Source organism: Onychomys torridus, chromosome 4 (genome assembly GCF_903995425.1).
Source record: "Onychomys torridus chromosome 4, mOncTor1.1, whole genome shotgun sequence".
Classification (NCBI taxonomy): domain Eukaryota; kingdom Metazoa; phylum Chordata; class Mammalia; order Rodentia; family Cricetidae; genus Onychomys; species Onychomys torridus.
In genome coordinates this window covers 19,065,843-19,084,319 of record NC_050446.1, presented here as the reverse complement: position 1 = coordinate 19,084,319, position 18,477 = coordinate 19,065,843, and the positions used below count along the sequence as shown (strand labels likewise).

At 35.5% G+C, this 18,477-nt stretch overlaps 1 protein-coding gene across 7 annotated transcripts in view; it reads left to right on the top strand.

Moving 5' to 3' along the window:
- Lrp1b (LDL receptor related protein 1B) overlaps window positions 1-18,477 on the top strand; it is a 1,919,409-nt gene that overhangs the window by 1,099,434 nt on the left and 801,498 nt on the right. For all 7 annotated transcript variants that reach the window (XM_036183000.1, XM_036183003.1, XM_036182999.1 and 4 more), the window contains exons 12-14: window positions 634-814; window positions 9,097-9,316; window positions 11,714-11,903. In XM_036183000.1, coding sequence (XP_036038893.1) covers window positions 634-814; window positions 9,097-9,316; window positions 11,714-11,903 — 591 coding nt within the window. The remainder of the gene's footprint in view (window positions 1-633; window positions 815-9,096; window positions 9,317-11,713; window positions 11,904-18,477) is intronic.

The following is an 18,477-nucleotide window of genomic DNA, read 5'->3' as shown; positions in this document are numbered from 1 at the left end:
TATAGTATCTCTGGTTTATTATTATTTCCTGTACCCTACAGAAATTTATGGAGGGTTCTTACAATGCACATACAGATAATACCAAGTATGCTCAGTGGGTTCAAAGGAGAGAGAGAGAGAGACCACATGAAGTTGATATTGAAAGACAGGAGAAGAATTGAAGAAGAGGAAATGGGGGCAGATAATAATAAAACACATTATATGAAATCTGTGAAATTCTCAATAAAAATGTAAAATATTCAGAGGTTTTGCAGATGTTCTTAGAAGTCTCTGTTCATACTTTACACATCTGTACTTACGCTTTTCTGCTCCTGTGAGTTGTGTTTCCCTTCATTCTGTAGGTCACTTTCTTTGTTACACATACTGGCATTCAGTTAAAATAACATATGATTAGTTTGTGGACACACACAACATTATAATCCTTGTGATGAGAGAGGGTCTACCATTTGCATAACAAGGCATTTAAAATAAACTTGAAAACATTCTATGAAAAAGTGGAAAATCAAACTATAAAAATCTTGGATGAATTTTTGTTTTGTTTTGGGTTTTTTCTGTTGTTATTGTTGTTGTTTTGTGACACTTCATTAAATGGACTACATGATTAGTTTCTTTCTTCTTCTTACATTTGTATAGAACTGGATAATGTTGAAGGCATTGCAGTTGACTGGATTGGAAATAACCTTTACTGGACAAATGATGGTCAAAGAAAAACCATTAATGTGGCCAGGCTGGAAAAGGCTTCTCAGAGCCGGAAAACCCTGCTGGAGGGGGAAATGTCCCACCCCAGAGGCATTGTGGTAGATCCAGTCAATGGGTATGTAAGCTTGCTTCTGATGTTTTCTGTTTCATACGTATTAACAATGGCAAGGTTTTTGTTTGTTTGTTTGTTTGTTTGTTTGTTTTTTATTTTTTTTTAGGATTCACACGAATTAGTGAATTCTCACAGGAATAGGCAGATCCAAAGAATTTACTTGATGAGTTCCCCTCCTGGAAACTATATTAGATAAAAACAGCAAAATAATTTGAACTAAATAAAATGAATAATTATTTGTTTAGAGGATATGTTACTTAAGTATTTTCAAGTAAACACTAACTTAGACAACTAGACATTTTGCAACTAATCATACAATCAGAGGCTCTATTGGTTAAACTTTTAAGCTAATGAAGTTTTATGTATTGAGAACTAACACATATTCTGTACATTTACTATGAAGTAGGTATTTTGTTAACGTAGTTACCATGTTCCCATCTGTAATAGTCACAACAGTCCTTTGAATGGTTGCTGCTCTTATTCCCTTCCTTTGAATAAAGGAACAGGGATCATGGATCCAATTCCATGCAGTTGTTGGCAGTGTGATTTGAAACCCAGGCAGTCTGTCTACAAAGGTTTCTTACCCACTCCATTCTATTTCTTATTGTACATATACAGTTATTTTAATCTTATTTTTGGTTTCCACATGGGAACACCACCATATAGTTTTGTGCTATTTGGTCAGAATGAAATATTATATGTAATATTTCTATTTTTTTCTTCAGACCTATGGTATGAACACAAAATCATATTCATAAAATATCAAAGAAGTGTGAAAATTCCTACCAGAAATTAAACATTAAATGAATGGATTACATAGTTTATATTTCTAGTTTCTGTATGAATATGTCCTTCTATGGAAAGAAAATATGATCACAAATGGATGTTCTTTTGATTCTGTGCAAACAATAAAAAATGAATAGTGTGTGATGTGTTCATAGTATTCTGAGATCACTGAAGTGCAGCTTCTAAATAACTTCAAATATAAGCAGGGTACATCTACCTAGGGAGTAGATGAATCATGTGTGTGTTTTAAACAGAAATAACTATACTTTCATTTTGGCATTTTCATGTATGGCTTTCACAATTATTTGTTCTATTCTTGAAATATCCATTTCATGTTGTCTAAATCCACTTGAATAAAACTTTTCTTGGTGAAGATGAAGTGGTAAGAGAGACCAAGACCACAATAGAGCTTTGTGTTTTATTTTCAGTGGAAGATTTGACTTGGAGGTAGTAGGTTCACCCTCGTTTTAGAGAGCCTAATCTTACTTATGTCTGAAATCTGGTTTAGAAAGCAGTGGGGGTAGCCATCGATGTCAGTGGTACAATTTGTTCAAGCAGTTATTGAAAACGTGTCTGGCAATAAGAAGGAAGCATTAGCCCAGGAAATTTCTTTCCAATGTTTGGAACTTTAAGTAAAATACTTTCAGGCTGAAGACTTTATGTTTTATTTTGCTCTCCCACACCACCAGCATTTAGAAGTACACAGTGTAACTCATCATTTATTGCAGAGATATTCTTCATCAAAAGGAGCTAGGAACAATAAAATATTACTTCTTTCTTCAGTTAAAAACCAAGAAACTTACACGTATCAATAGAAACATGGAGAAAAAAGGAACTGTGTTCCTTTGGATCATGTTTCTATGTATGTGTGTATAGAAGTGGAGGTAAGTGTGGATATAGGCTAGAAAACTAGAAGGAAGCCCACTGCAGGAAGAAAGGTAGGTGAAGGGCTCGTGTGACATGAAAACAGAAGGAAGAAGTGTGAAGAAGGTAACAAACCATAGAAGGGGAGAAATCAGTTGGAGAAGAACTCAGGAAGAATAAAAATAACAAATTGTGTTTGAATATGCTACTATGAATCCTTCTCAGCAATAGCCTGCCTGTGTCCACCTTCCCTTGTGCCTGATTTCAGATCACCAGTGGCCCCTAGTGCTCCTGCTTCTAATTCCCTTTCTACCATGGGAAACCCTCAACCTCCTCCTAACTGGCCTGAACAGGTCATGGGTCTCCATTTTCAGGAGGTTGCCAGAGTGTTTACCTTGATCAGTGTACACATCCCCTTCTCATCAAGCAGCTCTTAAACCGAAAAGAGATTAGAGTCTTACACTGCTGATTCATCCTTTATTAAAGAACTACAATCTATTACTCAGTCTAACAGCCTTATTGCCCATGATGTTTAGATGATTCTTACCAACAATCCTTTCCCTAAAGAGCTCAGGTGAGTCTGGGAGAATGTAGATGAAATCCACTAAATGAATGTCAGCCACCCAAAGCCTGAGAACCTCCAGGTCCCTGCTTCAAAATGTAGGAGGATCACTGGCCCTGAACATGCCAGAGACCGCATCAACAACCTTGACCATGCCCAAGATGTCACCAGGAGGGACACTGGGGGATTTACTGTACCCATGTTCCTTGCAGCATTGAAACATCAGACATAGATCACCCTCCAGCCAACCTCCTAGGTTTGGCCATGGTACACTGAAGGGGCCCAAGTTCCCTTGGCCTGAACATCATTATCTCCAACAGGGAGCCTCAGGCAGACATCACAGTATCAGGACAATATACCTTCCTTCTGGACATTAGGGCCATTTTTTCTACAAATTTGATTGTTATAGATGAATACTAACCTATGTTTCTTGATTATCCTAATAGTTAAAATAGCTTTTAAAAACTAGAACTTTATCTTGCATTTTTAAATGTACTACATAGGTACAATACCTTAAACAACAGTAGAAACATATATACAGTTTATCAAAATTAAATTTAAATTTGTATCAGTATACCAAAATCCTTGCAAATGCAAAATATCTGAAATTAATAGTTGTCTTTTTACCCTTTTATATTCCCATAAATATAACAAATACTCATGACCCACCAAATAACCAAAAGCCTCCCACAGTCCAACTCTTAGTACTGTGGACATTGTTTTCTCTAGACTGCTTTCTATTTTCTGTGAACAAAGACATCTTTAGGGGTCTCTGAGAAAAGTGAGAAAAGGCCAAGTCCTGGGAAGAGCAGGTATAACCTTTGTTGACAGATATCACCTGTCAATTTTCAAGAGTTATCCCTTGATCAAACCTGATCCATATTGACCTGGAAGGAATTGGCAGCCTCTTGTTTCCTGTGGCAACAAAAGCAAAACCACTTCTCTGAAGTAACATATTTTTTTTTACTTCTTTTTTAAAGTTAAGGCATTCCTAAAGTATATAGGCTAGTTTAATTTATCAGTCCAGTTCACAATCCCATGTCTGTCAGCAGCTGTTGTTTGCTCATCAACATTCAAAAATTCAAAATCAACACAATACTATGTAGGCTCCAGACTCCCAGTGTATTTCCCATTGTTTTGTGCCCTTTTCTTTGTTATTGTTTTACTTCTCTTTAAAGAATTCATTTTAAACTATTTCTTTCTTTCTATGACTGTCCATACTCTTTTTACTTTTTCTTTCTTTCTTTTTTTTTTTTGAGCTGAGGATTGAACCCAGGGCCTTGCTTTTGCTAGGCAAGTGCTCTACCACTGAGCTAAATCCTCAACCCTTTACTTTTTCTTATGCTTATGCACATTGGAAAACACATTGGAACCTGTTTAGAGGTTTTTCCATCTGTACCTCTTTTACTCTGTGTCTTTTACCCTTATTTGGCCATATGAGCAAACTTTAAACTGCCAGGCTACAGCTGGGTCCTCTGTGGCACAGCTCTATTGACTGGCTCTGCTTGCTTTTCAATTGAGAACCAAGCCTAAAGCTAGCAGCTCAGTTGGACATGCATGACCAGAAACTGCATCCAACTTTCCTAGCGGTAGGAAGCCTGTGCCTGTGCTGCCGCAAGCATGTTTTACTAAGCTTACCTTTCTATTTAGCACTGGCCTGAAGGCTGAAGAGCAGCATCTCTTAAAGGAGCCTTGTCTCTTTTCTTTTTTTTCTTTCTTTCTTTTCTTCTTCTTTTTCTTTCTCGAGACAGGGTTTCTCTGTGTAGCTTTGTGCCTTTCCTGGAACTTGCTTTGTAGACCAGGATGCCCTCGAAATCAGAGACCTGCCTACCTCTGCCTCCCGAGTGCTGGGATTAAAGTCAAGTGCCACCACTGCCCGGCATTTTTTCTTTCTTTTCTTTCTTTCTTTTTTTTCCAGCTTTCTCAGGTTCTACATGGAAATATAGGGCCCACGTTGGTATGCCAAAATGTTGTTGGTTCTTTTTACTCCTGGGGGGCCCACCATCCAGCTCCCAAATAAATCACACAAGGAGGTTTATTCTTTCTTATAAATGCTCAGCTTTAGTTGGGGGTGTTTATTGCCAGCTTTTCTTAGCTGTAAATTATCTCATCTACCTTTGGTCTCTGGGCTTTTGCCTTTCTCTATTTCTTTATATCTTTTCTGGCAGGAGTCATGTGACTTCTTCAGGGGAAAAGTCCTGAGAATGGATGAACAACTCTCCTTGTGGAAAAGTCCTGGAGAGGCTGATCCATTGGCAAAGCTCATCGACAGTTGATTGCATAATTCTGGGCATGACCCCAGGAGCATATGTACCCGCTGCTCCCCTTGCTTTCTCTCTGCTAGCCATATTGCTGGCTGCCTTTAGTTTCACTTTCTCAGTCATGGATAAAATAGTTATTACAAAAGGAAATCCTCCCCCTGATGACTCTCATCTGGGTGAGCCAGAGGGCATGTTAAATATAGACAATGGACCTGATTCAGCCCCTAAAACCTTGGATGTTTCAAGTATACCATGAATTTAGGCTTCTTAAGAACAGGTGCCTTTCCAACACACCCTGTAACTAGACTGAAAAAGTCATAGTAGTTCATGAAGTTTAACATTAATTGCAAATTTGCATAACTGTTCTGGAGAGAATGATTTTAACCACAAGAGTCTAGGAGAAATGCAAATAAATAGATGGTATGGAGAGCTAATGGGAACAGTCTAGGAACAGGAAATGAAGCAGAATCATAGAAACCAACATTGCCTTCATTTCTAATAACTGTGCCAATACTCCAAGTACTTAAGAGAGATGGACATGAGAACAAGGGAGAAATATAATGCCAACCCTTAAGACCAAGGTTCCAAGTTATGTAGCCTGTAGGATGAATGGAAAAACCTGGAAGAGATAAAGTAGTACAGAGAGTAGACTTAGTTGATCCAGCTTTGGCCGGTGAGTTGATTGTGAAAACTCAGATTCTACCAGTTATAATAATGACCACTAGAGACAAAACTGTCTCTCACTTGCATGACACTATAACAGCAAATGCTGCCAGCTGGGCATTCTGTTTCCACCTGTAGCTGTGCCTAGTTAGACAACTTCCTTGATGACTAGCAACAATGTCTATGCTTCTAATGTTAGAGCTATGGATTCAATAGGTAATGGTTACTGGTGGGAGAGTAGGGGGAACCTAAAGGGAATGAAGCAATGGAACAAACTGGCAATTATTGTAACCATTTTTAGAGACTTAAAGGAACAAAATTGGATTGTAAAACTGTTGATGCAAACCACTGAAACTGTATAAATAAGAACAGTCCAAGTTATGCAGGGCCACTTGTTTGAAACAGGTGGTCACAGTTTGCATCATTAAACAAATGTTCTACAGTGTAAACAAATATAACACATTTAAAAATAATATTCTACAGCACCCTCCTCTCAGGAACCTTTCATTTTTCTGTCCTAGACTTAGATATGCCTTCCTTTCTATTCCTCTCAATCGATCTCCAGACACAAAAAAACCTTTGCTTGGACAGACCTGGATCCTCACCTTTCTATCTAAATTTTACTGTCCTATCTCATGGGTTCTGAGACAGCCCTCATCTATTTGGAAAGGCTCTGGTCTCTAACTTACTCTCTTGCCTTTTTTTGAAACACAAGGGTCTTCATTACATAGATGGTCTGCTTCTTTGTAGTTCCTCCCTGCAAATTATGGAGGCCAACCACCTCCACCTCATTAACCTTTCTATCTGCCTGGGGATATAAGGTCTCACCTTCTCAGGTCCCTCAGTACTATAACACTTACAATAATCTCACACATACAGGTCTTCTACCAGACCAACGTGTCAAAAAGTGTTTCCAGAAAAATGGATAGATCATCATGTTAAGAAACATAAGCTAAATTCAGAAAGATAAACACTATATTATTTCTCATATGTGGAATCTAGATTTAAGTGTGTGTGTGTGGGGTAAGGGGGCTTGAAAGTAGAAATGAAAAAGAAATATATTTTTTTGTTGTTTAAAAATAAACTTAGGTACTGGATCAGTTCACAACAATGCTTCATTTGAACAGTGCCCTGACCTGTGTGTCTTAGGTAGGGAAAACTTACTGGGTGGTTAGAGAATAAAGAATGACAGACACAGAAACTCTGGCATCAGGCAGGCTGCGTGCTGTGATGCAGCCATGTCTACAATGACTAGGAACCTCAGTGTTTGTATTATGTACAGCACAGAAGGAGGGCTGATCTAGTCCCTGTAGGAGGTCTTTGTGGGTACAAGTCTCTGGCTGAAAACATGGAGATGAGGAATCTGCGGTTGACTAGTTTTTGTACACACTGATCAATTGTCTGTAAATACTCATAATTGACCAGAGAAGAAAGCTCTGCCAATTTTGAGCTATATGGGCAAAAACTTTGCCAGTTTCCCATGGGCCTTAATCCTTTTCAAGTCTGTGCCCTTATCAACAATACACCTTTACTCGGGACTGTTCTGACTTGAGGTTTCATTCGATCCTTACAGAACAGCAAAACAGTAAACGTCTTTATCAGAATTTCAAGTCGTCACAAGCCTGTGTGGTGTGTGTGCGCATCATGCACATGCATTCATATGAAAACATTTATGTCTGTGAGTCAGGATAGAGAACTACAGAGTAAAATGTGTATGTCATGATCAACAGGAAATGCTGAGGGGAAAGATTATTCCAGTTTCAAAAATGTGTACTTTAATAATAAGAATTAAAGGGCTTTAATTAAGTGACTATGATGATGTTAGAAAATGCCATTAAAGATGAAATATCGTGCACTTTATGCATGCTGGTTTATATAAATGAAAGGAAACACTGGTGCCTGATCATGGATTTAGAGAAAATATCGTTTCCCTTTTGTCATTTCCTATGTTGTCACAATGATAAAAGCTCTTGTAGAGAATTCAGGATAGAACAAGGCACACTGACATCCATTGTTACTTTCAGATTAATACTACATCCAGTCTCAACAGGCAATCAAAATAGTTGTCAACTGTTAAAATAATTTTTAAAAAGCTTACTTGATAGGAAATCATGGAGGCTAAATTCTCAACTTTCACTTACCAGCCAATTGGAACACTTGGAGGATTCATAGTGAGGATATAGAATTTATCCAAATTACGTCAGAAATTCCTCAGGGTCCCCACAAGGAAGGAAAAGCTATCAGGGGGGGTATTCTTAAGGCCCCCAGCTTAGATAAGTATTGGGTCTTTAGAAAGCTGTGTCTGGGATGCCAAAATGGAACTCCACTTTAATTAATAACATGGGAACTTTCACATGACCCTAAAACAACACATATTGTGTGGTTTAACCTTATTCATGAGGGAATTGGAATGTTAGCTCCAGGCTCACTCTCCCACTGTTACAGCTTACATAAAAGATTCGTTTTTAAAGGGTGTTTTGTTTGAGATAGAAATTAAAAGCTCAAAATCTCAAGGTCAGTCAATCTGCTGTTATTAAACTTACATGCAGCTAAATTGTCTTTTGTGGATTTGGGGTAATAATAAGCAGCAATAAAGCATAGATAATTTGCATCGGGAAGACAAATTGGATCTGGCCAAATAAAGCTGGTATAACTGTGACCTTTAGAACAAAGGCAATCCAGTTGCTTATCTAAAAAACCTCTAATTCATATGAATTAAATACAGTCTGGAATAGATCATCAGCTGTGCTGTGGGTTCTCATGTCAGCTGTCTACCTTCTAATCACTGAGCCAATTATACATTTTGTGGAACAACATTTAAAGGTAATGATGCATAAAAAAAATCAGGGAGAAAAGAAAATAGATGTTTGTTGGTACTTACCACTGTTTTAAATAATGTATTAGACAACCCTGTGATCTCTTAGGGGTAGTAGCTGGTATTAGAAAGTTTTCTGTGGTGAGGCTAAATGCTCTGTATAGTGGCCTTGGCTTTTCTGGCTTCACAGATGTACTCTGGTTCAGAAAGATAAGTGTTTAGATAGAACATGTCAGAAAAGCCGTTGACATATGGAAGTACCAAACCTGAGGAGTGCTCTCTACAGGGTGGCTACTGGAGATAACAAAATATACTCTTGTTTTTCATGTCCTAGTTGGATGTATTGGACAGACTGGGAGGAAGATAAAATAGATGACAGCGTGGGAAGGATTGAGAAGGCTTGGATGGATGGCTTCAATCGACAGATTTTTGTGACTTCAAAGATGCTGTGGCCAAATGGCTTAACGCTGGACTTTCACACCAACACGTTATATTGGTGTGATGCCTACTATGATCATATTGAAAAAGTATTCTTGAATGGAACTCACAGAAAGGTAAAAGACAGGCGCTGTTGTGCTTAACCTGCAGGCTTCTTCCACAGAGCCTTGTTGTGCTGTGTTAAAAATACTTTCAAGTTTATTTTTACCCCTCTGAGGTGGCTGCCAATAGTCTCCATGGGGTGGCTGAAGGAGCTGAGCTTTAAGCTGTGCAGCTGGCTCTAGCCTCGGGAGGCCAGGCCCAGCTCACTGCGGTATGCCAGGATTTGTGGGGGTTTTTAAAGAAGCCCTCCTGGTAACAGAGCTGTTTTTACAATGCAGCCTGTCTACATTATTGATGGATTTTCTGTGACCAAGCAACCCCTGTCCATTTAAAATATGTTCAATATTTGCAGCTGAAATTTAGACAAAGTAATTATACTGCACTCATTTGAGTAAAGAACGTTGTGATGCTGAACCTGAAATACATCTAGGCATGGGCTGAATTCCAAGGCGATCAGTGCAGATAAATGTGAACACACTCTAGTTTATTTTGCTGAAATCCATGTAAAACGTCCTGGCATTGTGGGGTAATACTGGCAATTGTGTAGTTGAAGGGAAGAGAGAGCCCTCGTTGACAAAATCATTACCTAGCCGCTTCGTCTTCAGTCATTAACAAATCCAGAACTCCATGAAATGACTTCAGCTTTGAGGTAAAAGGTGAAGAAAGGGTAAGTTAGACATTTCCTAAATGCTTCCTTTGATGTAAGTTCCTTTCTGGATCTGAATCCTCAATGGTGGGCTCATCCTATTCATTAAGAATTCATCCTGAGAAACAAATAGTACTATAACCAGTTGAGTCATTGGTTATCACAAATGCTATTCAACTATATCCCCAGATAAATAAATTTTATTGGCATGTACCATGATGACATGTAATTCACATCTACTAACAAAATATCTGTGCTTTATTTGAAGATGTTAATATTTATACTATATATATATAGTATAATATATATAAAGTATAATATATATATGAATTATGTTATAATTTATATAATTACATTATATATAGTATATTATATAAGATGTTAGTATGTTTACTATATATATACACAATATATATACAATATATATTGCATACATACTAATATTAAAAATATACATAATATGTATAGTTTCATGGTCATCATCTTTTATACATTGATTTATCCTTTTCTTTTAGTACATCATAATTTGACTGGCAGATTCAATTAAAAGGAGTATAATTACCAATTGATGGGGGCACATATCTTTAATCCCAGCACTAAGGAGGTAGAAACAGGAAAATCTCTGTGAGATAGAGACTAGCCTGGTCTACAATTCGAATTCCAGGACAGACAGGAATATTACACAAAGAAAATTTGTCTCTAAAATCAAAAACAGAAAAACTCAAACCAAGCTGGGCGGTGGTGGCACATGCCTTTAATCCCAGCACTCAGGAGGCAGAACCAGGCAGATCTTTGTGAGTTCGAGGCCAGCCTGGTCTACAAAGCAAGTTCCAGGAAAGGCGCAAAGCTACACAGAGAAACCCTGTCTCGGGGGGAAAAAAAAACCAAAAAACAAAAAAAAACACCTCAAACCAACCAAAACAACAATAACAAATAAGGAGCATAATTTTAATTTTTATTCCTAACATATACATATATATATTCCTTAAATTTTGAATATTGATTGAAAGAAAAATTTGCTTTCATAATTTTTGCAAGGATGGTTTTATAAGTAATAAAAGGTAAGAAGTGAGACCATGTTGGGAGTCTAGTACATTTCCTATCTATCATCTCCATGTGCAAGATGACTTGACTGTTCTCCTGATTCCTCGGGTTCAACATTCAGAAGGGAATTAAATAATAATACAACATAGTCAAAGTTGAAGCTCATTAATAAATCACATCTATTTGGAATTAAAATTTTTCCCTTTCTTATAATTTCCTAGATTTCTTTAATTTTCATTGGCTCAACTGACCTAGAAAGTCCTTCCCATTCCCACAGCCATTTAAACATTTCACTTCAGTTGATTATTGGATGAAATGAACAACAAGGGTGTGTGTGTGTGCATGACTGTGAGTTTGTGTGTGTGTTTGTATGTATGTATCCACACAGTAATTTTTCAGATTAACTTCCATCCAAGGGAATGATAAATATCACACAGAAGACAGAAATAAAGGTGAGGAAAGCCATTTTAATGTTTGCATTCTTGATCATATCAGCAGTGGTATTTATGAGAGAAATTTGAACAAATGAAGTATTGACTATCTCCTTCAAATGCATGTGCCAAGAGCTAGAAAAATAAACTCACATTGTAAAATCTCTCTATGAGTGAAGACTGTAGATTGTTCTCTGGTATAGTTATGTGAATATTATTTACTTAAATAGCTTTGTTATAAATATAGTCTTGACTTTTATAGTATCCTTATATTTTTTCATATTTTACAGGTTGTTTACAGTGGGAAAGAGTTGAACCATCCTTTTGGATTGTCGCATTATGGGAATTATGTGTTCTGGACAGATTACATGAATGGCTCCATTTTTCAGCTCAATTTGATGACCAGTGAGGTGACATTGCTGAGGCACGAAAGAGCACCCCTGTTTGGGCTCCAGATTTATGACCCACGAAAGCAACGAGGTATTGAAATCCTTAAACAATTTTTAAATAGTTCCCATGTAATAATATTTCACTATCGTAACTTGAAGTTCGATTCTGACAATGTTGGTGGCTTTTGTAATAAACATCGCCAGGTCACTGTAGTCATTCAAATCCTGTGCTTGTTACCATCAAGATATATTTCTTGGCCTTAAGTGGCCTGAGTGAAATTTCAAGAGAAATTGAGGTTTTTCCCTAACATTTCTTTATTCACATCATGTTTTGTGAAGACTGTTCATATATATATATATATATATATATATATATATATATATATAATTAATCAAAAAGTAGTTTGGTAAGCAGTAAGAAAAACTTTCTTACACTGAAAGGAGGACTTGAATAATTGGAAAAAAAAAAGATGAATTGCACATGCAGACTTTATTGACAAGTCTGCTTTGCATTGTCTCGTTAGGCTCCAGAGGTAGTTAACGAATGTGTAACAATAAAGTGGAACAACCTACCCCAACCGCCACATCTCATTAAAATCAGATAGCATTGTTACATTTTATCCTCATGAGTTATTAATATTCATTATGTTACCACAATCACCATGACTCAGAACTTAGATATTAAGCACTGAAAACAACTTAGTAAATGATGTGGTAGATGTTTTATGATTTTAAATAGTTACTATTCCTTTATAATGTAGATATCCTTATAAATATTTAATGAGCCTGCATACCAATAAATTTCGAATGAATAAATGGCACCCTTAATTTTCTGATACTATCTTGTCAGTAGGGATTTCGGTAGCAACAAGGTGTGGGAAGGAGTTTGCATTAAGGTAGCTTTCTTAAATGGACCATCTCATCCCTGAGCCTCAGCTTTCCTCTTTCATTAAAAGTTCTCTATCCACAGACAAATCAAGTGCAAAGAATGCTAAGAAATAATGGCTAATTTTTAATGAAATTACATTTAAAAAGAACAAAATTGATATTATTTGGACAAGAAATGAATAATAGAAAAAGCTGCTGGAGAAGGCCATTCTCTCCTCACATTCATACCCACCTCACAACTTTGGTGGCACACTTTTCATTTGCCTGTGTTATACTAGAGATGCTCCTTTCTCCCTCCCCACCTCTTCACTTCCTTCTCCTCCTTCCTCCTTTTCTCTTTCCCTAGGCAGGACTGGACACTGGCCTCGGTTCTTGCTAGGCAGGACCTCTTCCACAAGCCCCTTCCTTCTCTCTAGAAGCTCCTACTCCAAGTGTCGCTTCTCAGCTCCTTTAGCCAGAAGTCAGTTTTACAGTTTTCAAAGACTTTAATCTTCTGGTTGTTTTAGAAAGTTGGTTACTAAATTAAAAATGTGTTGGAAAAATGTCTCATCACTATAAAGTGGACTTGGGCTTAAACACTGGCCTTTGATCCTTTTCAGACTTTGTAATCATGAAATATTGAATGTAGAACACAAATACATCCTTCACCAAATTTCTGTGAGGATCAAATAATTATTTGTTACATTAAAAATAAATCTCACAAGTCTTAGTACATGTGAGACAATTCACAACTATTTCCCATATCCCCTCCAGGAAAAAAATAATCATTTTAAAATTTCCTTTCTGTAAATGAAGCCTAAACATTCAAAGTAAAAATTTATCAAAGTGATGTTCAACAAACTGTGTGATTCAAACAGAGAAGTATATCTACTCTTTGGAAAATACTACTAGTTTATAATTAATAAGTACTAGCATTGGATAAAGAATTGTTTTTTTAAAAGTTTTTTTTACCAGTGTAATTCAAAAGATCATAATTACTAAACTTGTCATGATTGCTCATTTAGAAATGATTGTGTTCTGTTTCACTTAGAAACTGTGTTCCATCCAATTGACAGATTATTTTCATTAACTTAGGTGGACCAATCAATTAGTTTCAGTTTTCTACCTAATCATCCTAAATCTAATGATTGTCCACAATTATACTAATCTTTGAAACATAGTTCAGTATAGAAAGAATTCCTAGTTAGTACCTGTTGGACTCAAGTCAATACTCATTGACTTCAGATAACCTACAGGAAGATATATGTTGTTTTCCATCTTTAATTGTATTGATTAAGACAAGATAATTGCAAAGTAAAAGAAATTAAGATTTTTTTTATATATAGGCAACTCGTTCTATGGTGGTATAATTTTCTTCCAATGGCCCTTTTTCTTTTCAACTTTTGAAAATAAAATATTAAATGTTTAAAATACGTAGTGAACATAATATTTCGTATCCTTTCCACTAAGATTTAAAAAATTATTTTATTTTATGTGTATGCACATTTTGCCTGCACAGATGTCTGTACACTATGTTCATACCTGGTGCTGGAGCAGACCAGAAGAGGGTGTTAGATCTCCTGGGACTGGAGTTACAGGTGTTTGGAAACTGTCTTGGGGGTGCTAGAAATTAAACCTGGCTCTTTTGAAAGAGCAGCCTATAGTCTTCAGTGCTGATCAATCTCTTCAGCTCCATGTTAGCCTTTATCTAAAGGGTACAATACAGGAGCTGAGTAGACAACCAAATCTCTTAAGAATAGGTACTATCATTTGCTCTTACAGTGAAAAATAAAATGTTACAAAGCTCTCATCCATGTGTGTCACCATCTGTCTCTGGCTTTCTTGCTTTCTTTTCTTTCCTCCCTCTCTGTAGCAATCTAGGAATAGAGGCTAGATTTTGATACATGTCTGTATATGTGAACTATATTTTTAATGTAGTTTGTATACATATTATGTAAATACAAATAAATGAAATATGGCAGCAATTAGTGTGTGTTTGTGTATGTATGTATGTGTGTGTGATATGGATATGTGCAGGTGTGCTCACTGATTCCTTAGCATGTGGAAACTAGAGGTGGATGTCTGGGTGTATCCCCTCACTGTTCTTTTCTTATTTTTTGAGGTAGAGTCTCTTACTGAGACTTTGTAATTATGTTGTGTTGCCCTCCAGTTCCAATCCTAGGTTGGTAACTAGGGAAACCCCCAAGATCCATGTGTCCCTGTGCCTTTCCCTTTGTGCTGTGATAACAGGCCACCAAGACTGGCTTTTTATGTGTTTACTGCGAATTCAAACTCAGATTTTGTGCTTGTGCAACCAATACTTTAGTCTCTGGGTCTTTTTTTTTTTTTTTTTTTCAGTATATAGCTGGGCTGATATCCCTGAACTTGAGATCCTCCAGCCTAAGCCTGTGATTAAAAACATGAATCATTACACTGGGCTAGAACATGTCTTTTATTTCTTGCCTAAAAAAATGGTTGTTGTGATTTTGTTGGTTTAATTATTGTTGTTGTGTTTGTTTATTTTGAGATAGGATCTCTTGTAACTCATCTTGGCCTTAAACTCATTCTGTAGATGAGGTTGAGTTTGAACACTTAATCTTTCTACCTATACCTGGAAAGTGCTAGATTAAGATGTATATCACAAAGTTTAGATGGAACACCTGTTTTCATTGTAGTTATATCAACGGTAAATTTCTCATTCACATTGTTTTAATATAAAGCTGTACTTGACTCGCTATGTAGATTTCAGCATCCAGAGACCTGAAGTCCTATCTCCAGTATTCCAGACATATCAGTGTTTTTGTTGTGTGTAAGTGTGGATTTAATAAGTCTGAGGTTTGTAACAGGACCAGATTCACATTTATCTTTCCCCATATTTCCCATTTTTGAGATAATTATCACAGAAATTATTCAGAAATATTGTCTAGATTCTTCTATTTTATTTTTTACCTTAATATTATCACATATACATACAGTACTACAAAGTAATTCCAAATGAAACTAAATATAAGCATAATATAATAAAAATAAAATTCTTAAAGAAAATGAAAGGTATGGATCATTTTATCCTTTCTACAGACTAACTGTTCATTCATCTTCTTTGAAATTCAAATATTGAATTCAAGATAAGTCTGACACCAGGGCCTCAGGCAGTTGGTTCTTATCTGATGTTTGGAATAAAAACAATGTCCAGGATATCTTCCAACTTATAAACTAGAATAACACCCCGCTACATATATAAACAAAATCCAAATATCAGACTTTTTCCATATGTGGTACAGGTACTTGAAAATTCTATATGATAGAATACTGAAAAATGAACAGCCCTGAAATATTATAAAAGGCAAGATTTATGTTTTCTATTATTTTGAAAAAAATCCAACCCAGAGAAAAATAAAGCAGACAGATTATTTTGTACTGGAAACATATTCTACCACCTGCTGGAAATAAACATTTGTCGGGGACTAAATTACTGAGGTTTATGACATTCAGGTATTAATACAGGGCTGTCAAATGTTTTTGTGTTTTGTATGTGTCTTAATTATTGTGTGATGGAGGCTGTAATATACCTTTAAGTTTTCTTTCCTAAATAGACAGTATGTTCACTGAGCACAGCTGTGTCAGTAAATTAAAATGAGGATGAGGAGGCTTTTCATCATGATAAAATTGTTTTGTATCTGTCTGTATATTCACATCCTCCATCTATGTATTCACATCTTTATCATCATCATTCCATTCACTTACTCCTGAATCTGCATCTATGTATGCTTTCAAACCTGTGTCTACAGGTGTCTCTGAACTAACATCTATCTACATATATCCATGTCTGACACTTGATTCTATACCTATCTATGCACTCAGACATAAAAGATATGTTTATCATATATTTTTAACTCATACCTGCAACTGCAGCATCTATCCATACCTCATACCTATATCTGCATCTCATGCACTCATACTTGTGTTTATATCTATCTCTCTACCACACCTGCATCTGTAACTGTCTTTGAATTCACACCTTTACCTCTATCATCCCTACACTCACATCTGTACCTGCATCTGTCCCCATGCTCACACATGTACCCACATCATTCCTTGTGATCACACTTGTATTTACTCTGCTGAAAACAGTTGCCCTGTAATTCACATTGCTAACTCAAAGTTCCATTCATTCAATCATTGATCAAAAACTCTCTGTGACACATGTAATTCATGGTACTTCTAATTCTCGAGGAACTATGAGTGGGAAGACAGTTAAAATTTTTATTAATGTATTTATATTTCATATTTGAATACATAAATATATTTGCTTCCAAAGTAAGTTAGTTTAGAAGTACATGTTATAGTAGTGTTTGGTAAGTTATTTTTTCTTTTCTTTGTTGATTGGATTTTACTTTAACTTATAAAAATAAATTAAATAAAATCTTGGATTAAAATACAAAATTCTTAATTTTTTAATGATAAAGATTATTAGACAAAATAATTTTAATAATGATTGATTATTTCTCATTGTTAGATATAAAAAACCTCATTTGCACACTTAAATATTGAGTGATCCTTTCTGCAGCTGTTATAAAATCAAACAAATCATTATTTAACTATAATTAGATTAAATTGAATGTAAATATGAGGTAACCAGCTATGAGAAGAATGCAGTATAGATTTTGTGTGCTGTAACTATTAATATGTTACTGACCTAATCCATGAAATTTATATGTGATTAATGATACTGTATTTGAAAAATAGTAACATTCTGCAGATAATTTTATGAAATACATTCAAAAGATATAACTTCAAAGAAACAGTATCACATGAACTCTGATGAGAATATATTCTTAAAATGAAATTGAAAAAAAATGTATGGAGTCATTAAAATATAAAAAATTTCTGGGCCTTTCAAATAAGATATGTGGAATTATTCATGTTAATTTAGTTTAGAGATTTCTGTTATGGCAGTACAAATACTAATTCTTCCTTTTCAGAATGTTGCATTCAAATAAGGGAATATATTTTAAACTTTAAATAATGCTAATTTATTTCAGAATATGGAAATTTTTATTTAGTATGATAAATGTCATGCCATTTACTTACATATTTAGCATATATCTTAAAATATTATGTAACCTGATGCATTATAGTCGACAGTTTCTTATTTCTTACAGTTTCAGTTATATATGCCCCCAAATATTGTGAAATAATTCTAATTTTCCAAAATCTGGATACTACTAAAAGTTGAATATGCAATTTAATGCTGTACATATTGTGAACACAGAAAGGGTACCTGACTGTCCTCCAAAGTTTTACATATTTATCCCATAATCATGGAATACATATGTTGGCATCTATGAGCTACATAAATATATCTACATTCCCTAGTAGGAAAAAAATGAGGTAATTTTCATTACTCTCTGAATTTAGAAATTGAGATCATTCCTTGTATTATTTGCTACCTTGGTTTTGAAGCATATTTTTAGATTGTTATACTTATAATGAATTAAATGTACTGTTCAGAAAATGAAAAGAATTGATGATACACTCTAGATTATTTCTTCTGATCTGAGATGTACAAAATAATATGTAGGAATTTATAGTATTAATAACCATTGTGCAGGAATTATCTCCCCTGTAATGCTCCAATCCCTCTGGCCTACAGTGTGATAGATAAACCAATCCATGGTTTCATTTTGCAGTATTGGCATCCATGTAGTAACTATCAATTTACTCATAGCTGTTTATTATTTATGTCCCAAATAAATAATGGCTTCTCAGTTTAGTGTTTTACATCTTAAAAAATACAA